The sequence below is a fragment of the Anomaloglossus baeobatrachus genome, chromosome 6 (assembly GCF_048569485.1).
Source record: "Anomaloglossus baeobatrachus isolate aAnoBae1 chromosome 6, aAnoBae1.hap1, whole genome shotgun sequence".
NCBI classification, from domain to species: domain Eukaryota; kingdom Metazoa; phylum Chordata; class Amphibia; order Anura; family Aromobatidae; genus Anomaloglossus; species Anomaloglossus baeobatrachus.
In genome coordinates, this window is record NC_134358.1 from 91,908,115 (window position 1) to 91,927,548 (window position 19,434).

General features: G+C 46.0%; 1 protein-coding gene across 2 annotated transcripts in view; it reads left to right on the forward strand.

Annotated features, from left to right (window-relative positions):
* NBN (nibrin) overlaps window positions 1–19,434 on the forward strand; it is a 158,413-nt gene that overhangs the window by 125,029 nt on the left and 13,950 nt on the right. For both annotated transcript variants that reach the window (XM_075353104.1, XM_075353103.1), the window contains exons 12-15: window positions 5,602–5,682; window positions 12,157–12,315; window positions 14,209–14,322; window positions 15,785–15,834. In XM_075353104.1, the coding sequence (XP_075209219.1) occupies window positions 5,602–5,682; window positions 12,157–12,315; window positions 14,209–14,322; window positions 15,785–15,834 (404 nt within the window). The remainder of the gene's footprint in view (window positions 1–5,601; window positions 5,683–12,156; window positions 12,316–14,208; window positions 14,323–15,784; window positions 15,835–19,434) is intronic.

Sequence of the window (19,434 nt, forward strand, 5' to 3'; positions counted from 1 at the left end):
GGGAGGTCGACGCCCATCGACAGAGACGTCTCCCTTTCTCAGGCGGCCAAAGAATCGCTACGGTGGTGGCTTCTTCCCACCTCATGGTCAGAAAAAAGGTCCTTCCTACCCCCATCCTGGGCGGTAGTTACGACAGGCACGAGTCTATCAGAGTGGGGAGCAGTTTTTTCTCTACCACAGGGCTCAAGGTACGTGGATTCAGCAAGAGTCCACCCTTCAGATCAATGTTCTGGAAATCAGAGCAGTGTATCTTGTCCTACAAGCCTTCCAGCAGTGGCTGAAAAGCAAGCACCTCCGAATTCAGTCGGATATCTCCACAGCGGTGGCATACATCAACCACCACGGAAGAACACGCAGCCGGCAAGCCTTCCAGGAAGCCGGCGGATTCTGACGTGGGTGGAAGACACGGCATCCACCATATCCGCAGTCACATCCCAGGCGTGGTAAACTAGGAAGCAGACTTCCTCAGTCGCCAGGGTATGGACGCAGGGGAATGGTTCTTCACCCGGACGGGTTTCAGGAGATCTGTCGCCGCTGCGGGATGCCGGACGTCGACATAATGGCGTCACGGCACAACAACATTGTCCCGGCTTCATAGCACAGTCTCACGATCATCGAGCTCTGGCGGCGGACGCCTCAGTTCAACATTGGTCGCAGTCCCGGCTACCTTATGTGTCCCACCTCTGGCATGGTTGCCCAGAGTGCTGCGCAAGATCAAGTCCGACGGTCGCCGCGCCATCCTCGTCGCTCCAGATTGGCCGAGGAGGTCGGGGTTCCCGGATCTGTGGTACCTCACGGTAGGCCAACCGTGGGCATTACCAGACCGACCAGACTTGCTGTTTCAAGGGCCCTTTTTTCCATCTGAACTCTGCGGCCCTGAACATGACGGTGTAGCCATTGAGTCCTGGATCCTAGCGTCTTCAGGATTATCTCAGGAGTGGTTGTCACCATGACGCAGGCCAAGAAGCCAACGTCCGCCAAGATCTACCACAGATCGTGGAAGATATTCTTATCTTGGTGCTCTGCTCAAGGAGTTTCTCCCTGGCCATTTGCATCGCCTATTTTTCCTTCCTTCCTACAATCTTGGTTGGAAAATGGTTGGTCGCTCAGCTCCCTTAAAGGACAAGTCTCAGCGCTATCTGTATTTTTTCAGAAACGCCTATCCGACTTCCGCAGGTACGCACGTTCCTGCAGGGAGTTTGTCTTCTCATCACTCCGTACAAGCGGCCGTTAGAGCTCTGGAGTCTGAACAAGGTTCTAATGACTCTCTTGAAGCCGCCCTTCGAGCCTTTGAAGGTTGTTTCCCTTTTCCGTCTTTCACAGAAAGTGGCCTTTCTAGTAGCGGTCACGTCTCTTCAGAGAGTGTCCGAGCTAGCAGCGCTGTCATGCAAATCTCCATTCCTGGTCTTCACCAGGACAAGGGGGTTCGGCGTCCGATTCCGGACTTTCTCCCTAAGGTGGTATCCCACTTTCATCTCAATCAAGATATCACCTTACCTTCTTTGTGTCCTCATCCAGTCCATCAATTTGAAAAGGATTTGCATCTGTTGGATCTGGTGAGAGCACTCAGGATCTACATTCCCGCACGGCGCTCCTGTGCCGCCCGGATGCACTCATTGTCCTTGTCGCTGGTCAGCGTAAAGGGTCGCAAGCTTCCAAATCCACCCTGACTCGGTGGATCAAGGAACCAATTCTTGAAACCTACCGTTCTGCTAGGCTCCCGGTTCCCTCAGGGCTGAATGCCCATTCTACCAGAGCCGTGGGTGCGTCCTGGGCATTACGGCACCAGGCTACGGCTCAGCAGGTGTGCCAGGCACCTACCTGGTCGAGTCTGCACACTTTTACCAAGCATTATAGGGTGCATACCTACGCTTCGGCAGACGCCAGCCTAGGCAGACAAGTCCTTCAGGCGGCGGTTGTCCACCTGTACGAAAGGGCTGTTTGACGGCCCTACCACGAGGTATTCTTTTACCCACCCAGGGACTGCTTTTGGACGTCCCAATTGTCTGGGTCTCCCAATGGAGCGACAAAGAAGAAGGGAATTTTGTTTACTTACCATAAATTCCTTTTCTTCTAGCTCCAATTGGGAGACCCAGCACCCGCCCTGTTTTCTTAGGGGTTTTTTTCGGTACACATGTTGTTCATGTGAATGGTTGCAGTTCTCCGATGTTTCTTCGGATTGAATTGGTCTTTAAACCAGTTATTGGCTTTCCTCCTTCTTGCTTTTGCACTAAACTGGTGAGCCAGTGATCCCACTGGGGGTGTATAGCCAGAAGGGGAGGGGCTTTACACTTTTGAGTGTAATACTTTGTGTGGCCTCCGGAGGCAGTAGCTATACACCCAATTGTCTGGGTCTCCCAATTGGAGCTAGAAGAAAAGGAATTTACGGTAAGTAAACAAAATTCCCTTCTTTATCAAAATGACAGCAAACAGCTCAGTAAGTGACACATTGCTGGAATCAGGATCTCTGCCCCTACGCTATGTTGCTCTCAGATTGGGTGGCACAAACCTGCTGACAGATTCCCTTTAAATGAGCGACCAGCTGCTCAATCTTATGTTCATAGTTGGATGAAAATTGCAAAGTGCTCGAAAAAAACAAACCACTTTGCATGTTATTTGTTAATAAAAAAAAAATTCACAAGAACAGAGCGGTTAAAGAAAACCAAACAGCAGGATTATTCTATATGAGGTAAAGGCAGTGCCATACAGGCACTAGGATGCTGAATCCAGGCATACCTGTTATACAAAGTTGCAGAAAAGCACTGCACATTGATGTGTGCACCGGGTGCGGGCCTTTTGTGGGTTGCGTCCTTGGCGGTTATTCCTCCTCCGGCATGCCCCCTTTTCTTTATTTGAATATTGTGCCGCACCTCCATTGCTGGTGTTAGCGGTGCATGCGCCTTGTCATAGTAATTCGGTCTTCATTAAAATGGCGCCGGAGTTTACACATGCGTGTACTGCGATCTCTGGCATCATTTTATTGAAGACACTGCGGTGAAGACTATGAGAGGCATTGGCACGTGTGAAGATGTAAAAAAAAAAAATAATAAAAATCTGCACACGCGCTCTCATGCTGCTGGTCCACTCTATCAACTAAACAGGAGCGTGCTGGTCCCCAGCAAGCAGGAACTGGGGAGGCTGGAGAGCTGTGTGCTTCTGCACAAGATGTTTAGGCGAGCCATTTAATTGAGTGCTCAGTGGGACAACGCTCTGGGGTAGCATACTGATGAAAGGGGTTTTACCTGAAACAATAACTACCCTCAGGATAGTTAATAAATTAGTGATTGCTGCAACGTGATCGATCTTGGGATCCATATGTCCGATGTGTGAGGGGAGCGAGAGCAAGAAAACCTCTGTACACTTCAGAATTCATCCAGCTTTCAGTCACATTATCAATAAACACTAGTGACCCAGGGCTATTGGAAGCCATGCATGTCCGACCATCACACTGCCGCCTCCATGTGTTAGGCTTTGGATCATGAGCCGTTCCAAGCCTTCTCCATACCTTCTTCTTCCCATCAGTCTGGTACAGGTAGATTTTTAGCTTCTTCTCTCCATAAAATGCGTTTCCAGAACTGGGCTGGAGTTTTTAGATGTTTGTAGCCAAAGCCTAACCCGGCATTTCTATTTTTAACGCTGATTAATGGTTTGCACCTTGTGGTGAACCCTCTGTATTTGCTCTCATGAAATCATCCTACCATGGCAGACTTAAGCCTCCGTCACACACAGCGAGATCGCTGAAACGTCACAGATTTTGTGACGTGCTAGCAAGATCGCTGAAACGTCACAGATTTTGTGACGTGTCAGCGACCTCGCTAGCGATATTGCGGTGTGTGAAAAGCGGCAGCGAGCGGGCCCCTGCTGCGAGGTCGCTGATCGTGACAAACCGATCAGGACCATTTTTTGCTCGTTGGTCTCCAGCTGTGCAGCACGCATCAGCGTGTTTGACGGCGGGAGACCAACGAGCGCCCAAGGTCGGACTGGCTACTGGAGGAATCTCCAGTAATGCCAGGCCTGGATTCAGTTACCTGCATTGCACTCTGGAGCTCTCACCTGAGCTCCAGAGTGCAGCCTAGACTGCACCGCGAGCGCCGAGTGGTTGATTCCTCAGCAATTGCCGGTCAGTTAATGAGAGCTGCAGATATCCTGGGCTGATCTCCGGTGCTCTCACCTGAACTCCGGATTACAGCCCGGTCTGTCCGCAGCTGTTATGAACTGAGCCGCAATCATCGGGGAATCAATCACTCGTCGTTTGCGGCGCAGTCTTGCAAACTCTGAGATCAGACCAGGCTGCAGCTGAGAGCTCCGGAGTGCAAAGCAGGTAACTGAATCCAGACCTGGCATTACAGGAGATTCCTCCGGTAGCCAGCAGGGAGCCGTCGTTAGACGGGTAGCTGGTGGCTGATCTCTGATCGCTGTGGAGATCTGCCTGATTGACAGCTCACCACCGACCATGTTGTGACGTTCCAGCGATCCCTGCCAGGTCGGATCGCTGGTGCGTCGCTACGTGTAACGGGACCCTTAGATCCTGAAACATCTACTGCCTGGACAGTGTTCTTCACTTGGGTGGATGTAGTGAAGGGGTTTTTCGTCATCATGGATAGGATTCTACAGTGATCTACCACTGTTGTCTTGCATGGATGTCCAGGTCCTTTTCAGTTCCCAGCTCACTGTGTTCTGTGTTTTTTGCAGAATGTATACAACTTTTGATTTCACCATGCTTAACATTTCTGCTACTTCTGATGGATTTCTACTTTTATTTACTTTTATTTATTAATGGTCTGTTTCTCCTCCATTGAGAGCTTTTTTGACCATATATTGTGGGTTCACAGCAACAGCTTCCATATGTTAATGCCACACCTGGAATCAGCTCCAGACCTTTCACCTGCTTGATTTATTAATGAGAGAATAGCTCGTGCAGCCATTGAAGGAGCTTGTGAGATAATTGTCCAAATACTTTTGATCCCGTGAAAAGAGGCAGCTACACGTTAAAGAGCTGCAATTCCTAAACCTTTACTCCAATTAGAATATGAAAACCCTCAAATTAAAGCTGAGTCTGCACTTTGTGCCCATATGGATTATATATCTGTATCTTGAATCCATTTTGGTAAAAAGCGAAAATGCCAAAACTTGTGCCACTGTTCAAGTATTTCTGGATCTGACTATAAGTACTTGTGATGGGTGGGAGGGTGAGACTAATTGGGAGTAACAGAAGAATATGACCCTAGGCAACAAGAATCTGCGGCTACTGAAGGTCGAATGCATCACAAGATCTGTCTATAGTTACTTAATTTCTGTCACATTTTTGGCTCGGCCATCACATACCGAATACTGTGTGATTTTCCTAGTTGCGCCCATTTTCGCAGGCTTTGCATGAATAGAGAATACAGCTTGTGCCCGGCTTTACATTCCTGCCATATTTGTATCATTGCATCAGAGGATTAATCGTTTTCAGTTAATTTTGTGGATTTTACTTCTCCCTTTAATTGAAAATTCCACACATGTATTAGCCTGTGCGAGGCCGGCAAGGATCGCAGGAATCCAGTGTAGCTCACCACCGTGCAGATATATGAAGCATCTCATTGGTTTTTTTTTCTCTAGGTGCCAGCGCCGGGCGTCCAGAAAATGAAGACCGAGCCGGACATCAAACAGGAACCTATATCTCAGAATGAAGACACAAAAGTAATCAACTCCTCTTCTTTTTAACGAGAACCAGCCGTATTTAGTAAAGGGATGAGCAGTCATGTCAGATGTTGGACTCATTTAGAACACCTGAATTTTTTTTTTTTTTTTTGTGAAAATGGGTCCAATTTTCATCAGTGATTGATTTGTTTTTTTTTTTTTGGTTTTTTTTGGGGGAAAATTGGTCCAATTTCCATCCGTGATATTTTTTTTTTTTTATTTATTTTTTTATTTTTTTCTTTAGGGGACGAGTTTGGTCAGTGTGTCAGTTCTAGTTTTCAGCAGGTTTTCTGTAATGAGGGAAAAAAAAAAAAAGTTTCTCTCTTTTCCTATCTAGCTGCCCATAAAAAATCAGTCCATATTCAGACAGCACACAGATCCAAAAAGCTGCGTTGTTGATTTTGTTTCGACACTGATCAAAATCGGACATATCTGTGATGCCAGGGTAGTGATAAGATGACTGTAGACCAGCAAACGCAGTATGCCAGACACACTTTGTGCTAGCCGTCATGCCACCGTACACCCTAAAGGGCCGGGGTACTTTACACCCGCCTTCCAGTCCTGGAAGCAGGGACTTTGGCAGAGCCCTTCCCAGATGACAATAGCGGTTGGCTGGTGGCTGGCCACACAGGCTAGTCAGATCAAATACACCAGGATTTGATCTGACTGGCTAAGGAAAGTAGTAACCAATCTGATGGTATAAGGGGAGGCTGGGGACAAAGCCAAAACCAAAAGACCAGAGCAGAGAGCAAACCAGCAGCAACACAAACTACTAACCTTTCTGCAGAATCACGAGAAGGATTAACACCCCTTGACCCTTGGAGACCTGCCAAAACGCCCACAGTCATGCAAACCGCGAGACCTGACAATATCTCCACGATTGTAAGCGGAATGTACGTTCCAAGAAAAGTCATGTGAACAGCCCCATTCACTATTATAGGTACGAGTGTGATCTGTGAAAAACATAGATGGCACTTATACCAAAAATACGATAACGGAATGATCCTTTAGGCCTAAGACACACAACATGAAAATCGGAGTGAGTGGAATACGATAAAACATCGCATTCCACTCGGACCAATATTACCCTATGTGTCAGTGCACATGAGCAATTATTTTCTCAGCCCTAATCGGACCGAGAAAACAGTCGCAGCATGCTGCGGGGGGAATGCGATCCTCTTTCTCTTGCACCCATTCAAGTCTATGGGGCGAGAGAAAAATCGCACTGCACTCGTGGTACACTGGTGTAATGCGAGTGCAGGGCGAAAATGGCAATCGTCGGCAACGGAGGAAATAGGGAGATAAATCCCTCCCTCTCCTGATCAGTGCCAGCCTGCCCCTCCTCAGTGCCGGCCCGCCCCCCGCAGCTGAGGTACCATCGCAAGGTTGGACCTCAGTCGCAGTGACACTGGCATGACACTGGGCTTCAGCTGTGCTGCCAGCGTGAGCCGAGTGTCAAGCGAGGATCGCAGTAGTCCCCGTGTGGCCCCGGCCTTAGGAGGACGGTCAGACGGGTTGATTGGCAGAGGGTAAGTGGTTTGCGGCACCGATCCCAGCATTACCTTAACTAATGCTCTCGGTGCCTGTTATTCTAGATAAGAGGGAACTCAATTTACAGCACTTAATACCCAATAAACTAGGCAGCAGGAGGCATGAAATTGCACACATCTTAGGCAGCCCAAATCCATATAATTTGGGACAACACAAGTAACCGAACGCCCCCACACTCGCATTATCGCTAAGGCTAAGTTCACACATCCTGTGTTTTGCATCAGTCACAATCCGTCGCCTTGGGGAATTACGGTACCCTGCAAAATATTTTGCAGGAATCCTGTATTTCCCCATAGACTTCTATTAGCGACGGATTGCGACTGATGACCCTGCGTTGCATCCGCTGCGTCGCGGTCCGTCGTTTTTGACTGACCGCCGAGCGGGTAGCAACGCAGAATGTAACGTTTTTCGGGCCGTTGAAAACAACGCACCGCGCAGGAATCCGTCGCGATCCGCCAAGCTTGTAATGCATGTCTATGGTGCAGGATTCCGTTGTAATCCGTCTGACAACGGAATCCAGCGCAGGATTCCGTCATGCTCTACTGAGCATGCCCAGCATGCTTGGCACGCCCACTGGGCTGTCCCAAACACAGACGGATCATGACTGATCCGTCAAAAAACGGACGCACAGCGGATGTAACGGACGCAACTGATCAGTTTTTTCACAGGATTCCTGTGAAAGGAATCCTGTGAAAAACACATCAGTTGCATCAGTTGACATCTTGAAAATGACTGATCCGTTGCTGACGGACCTGACGGATTGAAAACACAGGATGTGTGAACTTAGCCTAAGCAAGACCTGTGGAGGAAGAGATTGCATTCCCAACTAAGACCTCATTCAGACATCTGTTTTTCATGCATACGATCCATCCCTGATTGTCATGGATGAAACACAAACTCATTATGTCTATGTGGCTGTTCACAGGTTCATGATTTACTGTGCGCAAAAAAAAACAAATCAGGGCGAAGTTTTTCATTTCTTTTTGTTTTATTAATTGGCATCAAGTTTGAAAAGTGCTCATACAGGTGTATGGAGTTGTGAAAATCACAGATGGCATTAATGTTTAATCTTTGTGCCCCTGGGATTAACATTTTAATGGATAGTAGAAGTTTTATTTATGTCTTATATATGTATATATACTTTTTTTTTCTTTTTTTTTTTTCCTCATACATGAAAATCACAGATTAAACCCTGATAGTAAAAAGTGACCAAGCACTGATGAAACTCAGATCTAACAGATCTAAGTAAACGCAGTAACCCCAGGGTCGTCATGGTGACAATTCAAGGTTACTATGGTAGAGATTGGGTCCCTGTTATACCATTAAGGCTATGTGTCCACGCTGCGGATTTTGCGCGGATTTTGCCGTGGATTTGCCGCGGATTTACCGCGGATTTTTCGAAAATCTGCAGCAGCGTCACTTCCAAGCCATTTCAATGGCATTTTGGAAATGCTGTGTCCATGCTGCGGATTTTTCCGCGGCGGATTTGCCGCGGATTTTGATCCGGAAAAATCTGCAGCATGTCAATTATTGGTGCGGATTTTGGGTATAGAATGGGGAAAAAAAAAAAAAAAAATCTGCATCAAAATCCGCGGTAATCCGTGGTAAATCCGCGGCAAAAATAAGGTGCGGATTTGCCGCAAAAGTCGCGGATTTTCATGCAGAAAAATCCGCAGGTACATTCTACCGTGGACACATAGCCTTAAGGGAACCTGTCACCAGTTGTTCGGCCTATAAGCTGTTCCCACCACCAGTGGGCTCTTATATACACATTCTAACATGCTGTATATAAGAGCCCAGGCCGCTGTGTAGAACATAAAAATCACTTTATAATACTCACCTAAACGGTCACTGCAGGTGGAGTTGGGTCATATGGGTGTCTCCTGTGTCGGTACCTCCTCTTTCGACCATCTTCGTCCTCCTGAAGCCAGTATGCATGATGCGTCCTATGTCATACACACTCGCTGGTCCTGCGCAGGCGCACTACAATACTTTATCTGTCCTGCTCAGGGCAGATCAAATTGTGCCTGCGCAGGACCTCAATGCTGGCTAGTGTGGATGACGTAGGACGCATCATGCACCCAGGCTTCAGAAGAAGGATGACAAAGATGGCCGAAAGAGTACCACAGAACGGAGAGACCCATATGACCCAACTCCACCGCAGCAACTGTTTAGGTGAGTATTGTAAAGTGATTTTTATGTTCTACACAACAGCCTAGACTCTTATATACAGCATTCTAACATGCTGTATATAAGAGTGGTTATAAGAGTTGCCACTGGTGGTAGCCGCAGCTTATAGGCCCCAAATCTGGTGACAGGTTCCCTTTAAAGAGCCCCAATTGCCAGGGAAAGGTAAGCGATTGATCGCAGCATTCAGGGGCTTAAACTACCGGGATCAGCCAGGGCTGTGGAGTCGGTAAGCCAAACCTTCGACTCCGACTCCGACTCCGACTCCTCAAATTCTCTTGCACCGACTCCGACTCCGACTCCGGCTCCGACTCCGACTCCGGCTCCGACTCCGACTCCTACATATATTGCTTATAGTTAGGTGAAAAATTTATTGTAGTACATGAATGTGTGTATGTGAACATCAGACATTTAATAATTTTTATGATACAATAATCAAGATATTTGGATAGAACATAAAATATATTTATTGGAATACAACTTTAGAACACAAAAAACTGTAATAAATTGTAAATATGTAATACACTATGTAATATACAGTAGATTACATATATATCTTGTGTGTGTATATACAATATATATATATATATATATATATATATATATATATATATATATATATATATATATATATATAACATATTTACAATTTATTAGTTTTTTGTGTTCTAAAGTTGTATTCCAATAAATATTTTATGTTCTATCCAATTATCTTGATTATTGTATCATAAAAACAATTAAATGTCTGATGTTCACATTGTACTACAATAAATTTATCACTTAAATATAAGCATTATACTAAATGTTATTATTTAGTAAAATATTCAGCACATTCTGCATTGCACGACTGTCCCCAATTTATTATATATTTTAGGAGTCGGAGTCGGTGCATTTTATACCGACTCCGACTCCGACTCCACCAAAATGAGCTCCGACTCCGACTCCACGACTCCGACTCCGACTCCACAGCCCTGGGATCAGCGCGGGCACCGCTCTGGTCAGGGAAAGCCAAGTCCCAGCTGTTATATCAGCCAGGGACCCAGCGGCGATCGCAGGTGGAACAGTGCCTAAACCCCCGCGATCACCATGACTTAAAAAAAATCACAAAAAAAGCATGGAAAAAATCATATGGAAAAATGCGCAAACACAATAAAAAAGTGGGGTTTCTTCTGCTGCATTTTTTCTGCCAAAACATGATTTTTTTTTTTTTATATGCAGAAAAGAAGCCCATTAAAAAGCAACGTGTACAGACAGCCTAAAACTCTGAAGACTCTCATATGCAGACAAAAAAAATCCCTGACATCTGAATGATGTCTGAAACTGAGTTTGTAGTGTATGGCTGAAGACAAGCCCTTCTCATTTCACGTTACCCCCAATTAAAATAATAAAGCTTATACTCTCCTCCCGCTGCAGCGGTGGCGGCACTCTTGTGAGGTTGTGCAGTCACGCACGCCTCTCATCCAATCACCTCCGGCTTCTCTCTTCCAACCTTGGGACACATGGGTAGTCAACAAGATGTGAGCCTCAGCCGCAGTTCTCACTCCCTATTGATTAACTCATATGTCCGAATGTGGAGAGACAGAAGCCGGAGGTGATTGTATGCCGGACTCGCGTGACGTCACAACCTCGTGAGCACTGGAACCGCTCCGACACAGGAGGAGAGTATAAGCTTCTTTTTTATTTTAATTGGAGGAATCATGTGTAATGAGAAGGGCTTGTCCTAGTAGTGGACAACCCCTTTAAAGAAAAATTACCAGCAAAAGGAATAAAAATAGTATTGGTCAGATAACTGGTGACCTCCACTGTTGCCAATTGGATCCCAATGCCAGTTCATTACAGTCAGGCACAGACCTGTGAGCAGGGAGTGCAGGGATCCTGAGTGAAGGAGAACATCAGGAGGCTGTGACCGCCATTCTTGAAGTTGAGCTTAGGAAAGTTGGACAGGCCGGTTTAATGTTGTGAGTACAGACCGTGATGTACGGACTGGCAGCAGCTCTCGTGACCCGAATGTAAAAGTGTTGTATATGCTGGAAGCTGCTGAGATCAGGTCAGGAGCCCCGCGGTCACTCCATTTATCACAGTCCATACTCACTGTAAAAAACGTGTGTGTGAAAAAAGTGTTAAAACTGAATAGTACAGAGGGGGAAAACAGAGGGCACGTGCATGATGTAGATGACGTCGTGATTAGAAAGATGGATCCGCTTTTAGGATGAGGACACACGAGCATTACTGTGAGTGTATTACATGACACTCAGCTCCCGCTCTGCTGCGAGCATGAGCCAAGTGTCATTATACTGTGATGCGATCCTGCGATTGGGTCACAGCTGCGGAGGAGAGGGAGGGACGAGGGACTAATCTCTCTATCTCCTCCATTTTCAGCTGATGAGATTATCGTACTGCACTCCGGTGTTATCAGAGTGCAGTGCGCTGTTTCTCTCTCACCCATAGACTTGTATGGGTGCGAGTGAATACAGATTGGATGACACCCACATCATGCTGTGATTGTTTGTTTGTTTTTTTATCCAATTAGGGCTGAGAAAAAAAAAACGCTCATGGGACACATATTGTAACATTGGTCCAAGTGGAATGCAATTTTATTTATTTTTTTTTTTTTTAAATCGCATCTCACTCTCTGTTTTACTCGCCATGTGTCCTTAGCCTTAATGTCATTCCACACTAGGACGTTAAACATGGCGTACTGTTGTGCTACATTTTAGACTCTGCTTATTGTTGTAGATGCCTTTTCGGACAAAAAAAGAGAATGATGACGGTCTTCCAAGTAAACTTCTGGTGTCAGAGTTCCGATCTTTAGTTGTCAGTCGATCGTCAAGAGACAGTCAGACCACAAATAAATCTCATCAAGAAAATGTGGCAAATTTTAAGAAATTCAGGAAGGTAACGTGATGGCTTCTGTCCTGATACTTTACAGCTGACGTGTTTTGTGAATCTTTGTAGCGGGCAGGATTTCATTGATGTAGTACACAACTACGACTACACCAGACAAATATAAAGGGTCCTGCACCCCAGAGAGGAACGGTGGGTCCCAGGCAGACAGGAATTACCTGGTCTACAAACCCCAAATCTTATGTAATCCTGAGTTTTTATATTGCTTCTTTTATAGCCCTGATCTCTTGAGTTAGCGGCACTGTGGTTGTTTGCCAGGAAGATGGCCGCATGATATTGCATTCAATGGTTGCCAGTCTGTTCTCTATGGGGCATGCAAAATAATGTGGCCGCATAAGTGTAAAGGTGGTGTCACACACAGCGACGGCGATAACGACGTCGCTGCTAAGTCACCATTTTCTGTGACGTAGCAGCGACGTCCCGTCGCTGTGTGTGACATCCAGCAACGACCTGGCCCCTGCTGTGAGGTCGCCGGTCGTTGCTGAATGTCCTGCTTCATTTTTTGGACGTTGCTCTCCCGCTGTGAAGCACACATCGCTGTGTGTGACAGCGAGAGAGTAACAATCTGAATGTGCAGGGAGCCGGCGTCTGGCAACCTGCGGTAAGCTGTAACCAAGGGTAAACATCGGGTAACCAAGCGAAGTGCTTCGCAGGTTACCCGATATTTACCTTGGTTACTAGTGTCCGCCACTCTCAGGCTGCCAGCTCCCTGCTCCCTGCACGCGTAGCCAGAGTACACATCGGGTAAATAAGCAAAGGTTTGCTTATTAACCCAATGTGTACTCTGGCTAGGAGTGCAGGGAGCCAGCGCTAAGCGGTGTGCGCTGGTAACCAAGGTAAATATCGGGTAACCAGCGAAGGCTTACCCGATATTTACCTTAGTTACCAAGTGCAGCATCGCTTCCACGCGTCGCTACTGGCTGGGGGCTGGTCGCTGGTGAGATCTGCCTGTTCGACAGCTCACCAGCGACCATGTAAGGACGCAGCAGCGATCCTGATAAGGTCAGGTCGTCGTCGCGATCGCTGCTGCGTTGCTACGTGTGACCCTAGCTTTAGACTGCTTTCCTCTCCTCGTTCAGTGGTCCCGTCGGGGCTTCCATCCAAACCATCTTCAATATGGGTTTCGTACATATGCGCTGATGGGGCCACTGACAATAATGCTGCAGACAGAGTTACCGTCTGCTTTGTCGTGCACCATTTTCAGCAGGAAATGCTTACTGGAGGCGTACACCCAGGCACAGTCTACTACGTCTGGGTGTCCGCCTTCAATAGGTGTATACTCCTATACGAAAATGGTGCACAACAGAGCACACGGTGACTCCGTCTGCACCTGTATAGTCAGTGGCCCCATCTGCGCACACCTCCTAATCCCATTTTAATGGGGGGTTTGGATGGAAGCCCCGACTGGACCACAGAACGGGGAGAGGAACGCAGTGTGAAAGTGGCCTAAACCAGCTGGTTGCTTGGACACGGGTACAAAGTCACCACGCAATGTAATAAATCTAAGACTGGATGTGACGTGCAAAAGTCACCATGTAGCATTAGCCAACGTGGCGAGTGATTTACAAAGCATGGCTGTCACTGTAGCACCTGGCTGTTCTACACGATACCCTGACAGCCCATCGATTTCAATGGACCCTGTGTAATACCTCATTTCCCCTGCGGTGGCGCTTCAGGAGAATTGCATCCAGCTTTTCCCACAATGTACAGATCTGCTGTTTCTCCGGGAAGGAGTTGTTTGCAGGGCACAATCTTTGACCTTGGAGGGTAGTATGTACTATATTACATGTAGGACCCCGGGATAAAGATCGATCCTTTTGGTAAGTGCAGTACTGACTGCTTATGTCCAGACACTTCTTGTAGCATTACTCTCCATGTTAACAGATAGCGTACCCCGGGGCTGGAAGCTTTCCTCACATCATCGGAGGATCCGACTTAATCGCTCATGACAGGAAGAAGAATTCTGAATTAGAGCAGTGGTTACGCCAAGAAATGGAGGTAAGAAGCCTGAAAGGGGAAATACAGAAAGCAGAAGGCGGTGCGGAGCGGTGTGTCACTAATTCATAGAGCTTGTGAGGAGCTGTGAAGTATTTCTGTATTGTCTTGCACAACACGGAAAGGAACTGCTAAAATGAGATTTACAGCATTAATCATAAAATGAGATTTATGGAAATAATATCCGGTTAATAAGATGCGGTGAGAAACAGAATCTGCTGCGCCCCTGCTCCGTTATGTGTGGGCGCTTTGCTCAGTGGTGACTTGTGTATTGTAGTGACTGCAGCCTAATAAACAGTAGTTACCCAGCACAATGTGAGGTGTCATTATAATGTACATTTAGGTTATGTGCGCACTAGCCAGTTTTTGCGCGTTTTTCGGGTGCGTTTTTGGACTCAAAACTGCATGACTTTGCTTCCCCAGCAAAGTCTATGACTTTTCATTTTTGATGTCCGCACACAACTTTTTTTTAGCTGCATTTTTGAGCTAAAAAAATAAATAGACATGTCAATTCTTTCCTGCGTTTTACTACATTTTTCACCCATGCAATGCATTGGAAAAACGCAGCAAAGCGCAGTGATCAAAAACGCGGTAAAACGCAGTGCGTTTTTGCCAGGGCTGTGGAGTCGGTAAGCCAAACCTTCGACTCCGACTCCGACTCCTCAAATTCTCTTGCTCCGGCTCCGACTCCGGCTCCGACTCAGACTCCGGCTCCGACTCCGACTCCTACATATATTGCTTATAGTTAGGTGAAAAATTTATTGTAGTACATGAATGTGTGTATGTGAACATCAGACATTTAATAATTTTTATGATACAATAATCAAGATATTTGGATAGAACATAAAATATATTTATTGGAATACAACTTTAGAACACAAAAAACTGTAATAAATTGTAAATATGTAATACACTATGTAATATACAGTAGATTACATATATATCTTGTGTGTGTATATACAATATATATATATATATATATATATATATATATATATATATATAACATATTTACAATTTATTAGTTTTTTGTGTTCTAAAGTTGTATTCCAATAAATATTTTATGTTCTATCCAATTATCTTGATTATTGTATCATAAAAACAATTAAATGTCTGATGTTCACATTGTACTACAATAAATTTATCACTTAAATATAAGCATTATACTAAATGTTATTATTTAGTAAAATATTCAGCACATTCTGCATTGCACGACTGTCCCCAATTTATTATATATTTTAGGAGTCGGAGTCGGTGCATTTTATACCGACTCCGACTCCGACTCCACCAAAATGAGCTCCGACTCCGACTCCACGACTCCGACTCCGACTCCACAGCCCTGGTTTTTGCAGCGGGTGCGTTTTTGTGCGTTTTGTTGCGGCCAAAAAGCAGCGTTTTGGAGAAGTGCTAAAAAGGTCTAGTGCGCACATAGCCTTACAGCATAAGATTGCTTTTTGTTTTACAGGAGCAAACTCAACAAGCCAGAGAACAGTCACTCGCAGACGATCTTTTCAGGTAAGTCCTGTCAATGTCTGTCTTATACAAAGCAATCTCCTACCCAAGCACAGCATAAATGGCGCCATAACTTTTCCACCCTTGAGCTGTGGACCACAGAATACTTTTGCAATATGGTGGTGGTCATTGCCGTTATGATCTAGTATATCATCGCCAATAATAATTTTTATTTCTATAGCGCCAATGTATTCTGCAGCAATTTCCAATCCATTAAAAATCATTCCAACTTTGAGCAGCTTTTGGCTTAGCCTCTATAATCTTCAGCTACAAACTGACCATGCAGCATGAATAATATGCATATGTAGCAGACGTCTTCATCTTTCCACGTTTTGGAATGATTTTCCATTGCACGGTTGCTCAGTGGCCATCGTTACCAGTCTTCACTGGTTTTGCTGACACATAATCCATACATAGATCTGCTCATCAGGTCAATACTTTATTTAGCATCTCTCCAGTTCTGGGAACATCCAGAAACCACATACGTTTGTGTGAATTATTTCCACAGCCTAAAGGGGTTCTTTGGGTATATGCTATTAGGGACTTAAGGCCGCTTTACATGCTGCGATATCGGTACCGATATCGCTAGCGTGGATACCCGCCCCCATCGGTTGTGCGACACGGGCAAATCGCTGCCCGTGGTGCACAACATCGCGCGCAGCCGTCACACTACTTACCTGCCTAGCGACGTCACTGTGACTGGCGAACCGCCTCCTTTCTAAGGGGGCGGTTCGTTCAGCGTCACAGCGACATCACACCAGCGTCACCGAACTGCCGCCCAATAGAAGCGGAGGGGCGGTGATGAGCGGGACGTAACATCCTGCCCACCTCCTTCCTTATTGCGGGCGGCCGAAGGTAAGGTGAGGTTCCTCGTTCCTGTGGTGTCACGCATAGTGATGTGTGCTGCCGCAGGAGCGACGAACTACTTCGTACACCGAGCGGCAGCGATATTCGAGAATAGGGAGGCATGTCTCCGATGAGCGATTTTGACCGATGATTTTGATTCAAAATCGCTCATAGGTGTCACACGCAAAGATATTGCTAAAGCGGCCGGATGTGCGTCACAAATTCCGTGACCCCAACGAGATCGCTTGAGCGATGTCGCAGCGTGTAAAGCGAACTTAAGTCCTACAATGGAGATCCGATCTGCACCCCACCTATCTGCTCCGGCGATGGCCAGATGTAAACGTTGAATGGACCTGCACTGCACAGTTCTGTGTAGTGACTGCTGCCAGATGCTGCAGAAAAGCTCCTATGGAAGAGAATAGTAGCTCATCTGCGGTAGCACGCAGCGGCTGCTCCATATCAAATAAAGCAGAGCTGTGCAATTCCATTCAGTGTTATTCATTCCAGCAATATATTAACAGCTGATCCGAGGCGTTGCCTGGAGTCGGACCCCTCACCAGTCTTATATTGTTGATCTGTGTCAAGCAGTCAATCTTGTATGCCTGGAGAACCCCTTTAAAAGGGTTTTAATTTTATTTTGTATTGTCTCATATTGTCTGTACATGTCCCCTCTGAATTGTAAAGCGCTGCGGAATATGTTGGCGTTATAGAAATAAAAATTATTATTATATTATTAGAAATGTCCCTCAGATACAAACTGATCATAGGGTGTGCTGCTTCTTGGGCCTCCAGTGATCCGCTGTAATTTGTGGAGAATCCCGACAGCCAGTTAAAGGGAACCTGTCATGTTGAAAATGTTATCTGCTCTGCGGACAGCATCCTATAGAGGAGGAGCTGATGAGGAGAATTATATACAGTTTTGTGGGCAAAGTTTCAGTAAAATTTGCACTTTTTTCATTGAAACCCTTGGTGTTTGTACATAGTTACATAGGTTTTAAAAAAAGACCTAGGTCCATCTAGCTCAAACTTCCTCCACCAATTATACATTTTTGTCATATGAGTCAGTCCAGTAGGCGGGCCTATTCGGTGATTGACAGCCTTCCCTGTAGAAGTAGGACCTCCCACTGGACTCAATGAATATAATACCAGTTATACTGATCTTATTAAACCACAAAGCCATGTATCATTCTGCTCAGTTTTTCCTTCTTTGTTCCAAGCTGCCCACATGCTGACTACAGGGCTGGTGCGAGTATGGGGATGACACAACATGGCGGCTCTGGACATTTGTAGAGAGGCACGAGATTTGTAAATTATGTTGTTCTATTGTAACAGATAATCCGCTAAGGCGCCGCTCACATCAGCGGTATTTTGCCGGAAAGGCGGATCCGGCACAAATGCATTTCAGTTCCATTCATTTACAATTGAAGCGCGGCAAATGCGGTCACATGCAGTTGCGTGCGTCATACATAAAAGCATGTGACCGCATTTGCCGCGCTTCCATTGTAAATGAATGGAACTGAAACGCATTTGTGCCAGATCCAGCTTTCCGGCAAAATACCGCTGATGTGAGCGGCGCCTGATTTCTGCCTATAGTTCTGAATGTTAATGTATTTTCCAGACACATATATGTGGGTTGCCTTCTTATTTTCATTCATTTATTTATGTTTTATTTTTTTCTGTGTGTAAAATCACTTTCCTCTAATTTCTTTGTAACACCGGTTTGGTAAAGTTCTGTAATATACTTTCCACGCGGTGACCGGTCATGTATCCTCTGCAGCTGCCATCATGATTAACCATTGCATACTAAACAGGATGGAAAAACAGTCAGTGACCCGCTGGAGAGATTTCCTGTCCTGCCTCATCATTTTCTGGAAAACAGATCAGATCTTTACACTTCTGCCATTATCCTGTCCTAATATATCAAACTTAAAGCATCTCTTTCCAGACCATAAGACGCACTCAAGATTAGACAACCTGGCGGTCAAAGGAAAGGGCTAATGACGGCAACTTAATGTTTTAGGGTAGGAAAGAGTATTAAAAGGGAACTTGTCCAGTGCAATACCCACGAGCAGTTCTAGTTGTATATTGCTAATCCCTGCCTAACCGTCCCTGTATACACTAGCCTAGATAAAGGGATCTTTAGAAAAAGGATTTCTAAACATCTTTTACCGTATGCTAATGAGCACGTGGACTAGTCCACTGGGCGTTACTTCCCTTGCCAGTCGCCCCCATTAGCATGTTAGTACACCCCTGTGGGTGTGCTAACATGCTAATGAATATGCAGCATCACAGGATGATTTGACTCACCTCTCCGCCGCCATCGCATCTGATGGGGGATTTCGGCTCAGTGCGCATGACCCCGGAGTTTTGCTCAAGCGCACTACCTCAGTTTGAAGCCAAGACGCGTACACTGGGCTTTATAGTGCACATGATCCAAACTCCAGGGTCATGCACACTGAGCCGAAATCCAGTGTCGGGCAGCGATGGCAGGGGAGAGGTGAGTGCGATCATCCTGTGACTCTGCTCATTCATTAGCATGTTACCACGCCCACAGGGGTGTACTAACATGCTAATGGAGCCGACTAGCCAAGGGAACTAACGCCCAGGGGACTGCTCGTGGTTCTGGGTGCATATTGCACCTGACAGGTTCACTTTAAACACTATTTTGAGTATTTATTTTTTTTTGTAGGCGGGTTATTGTGTTTTAATTTCCTGTTTGGGTCACATATTTAGACAATATGAATTTTTCTTTTTTTT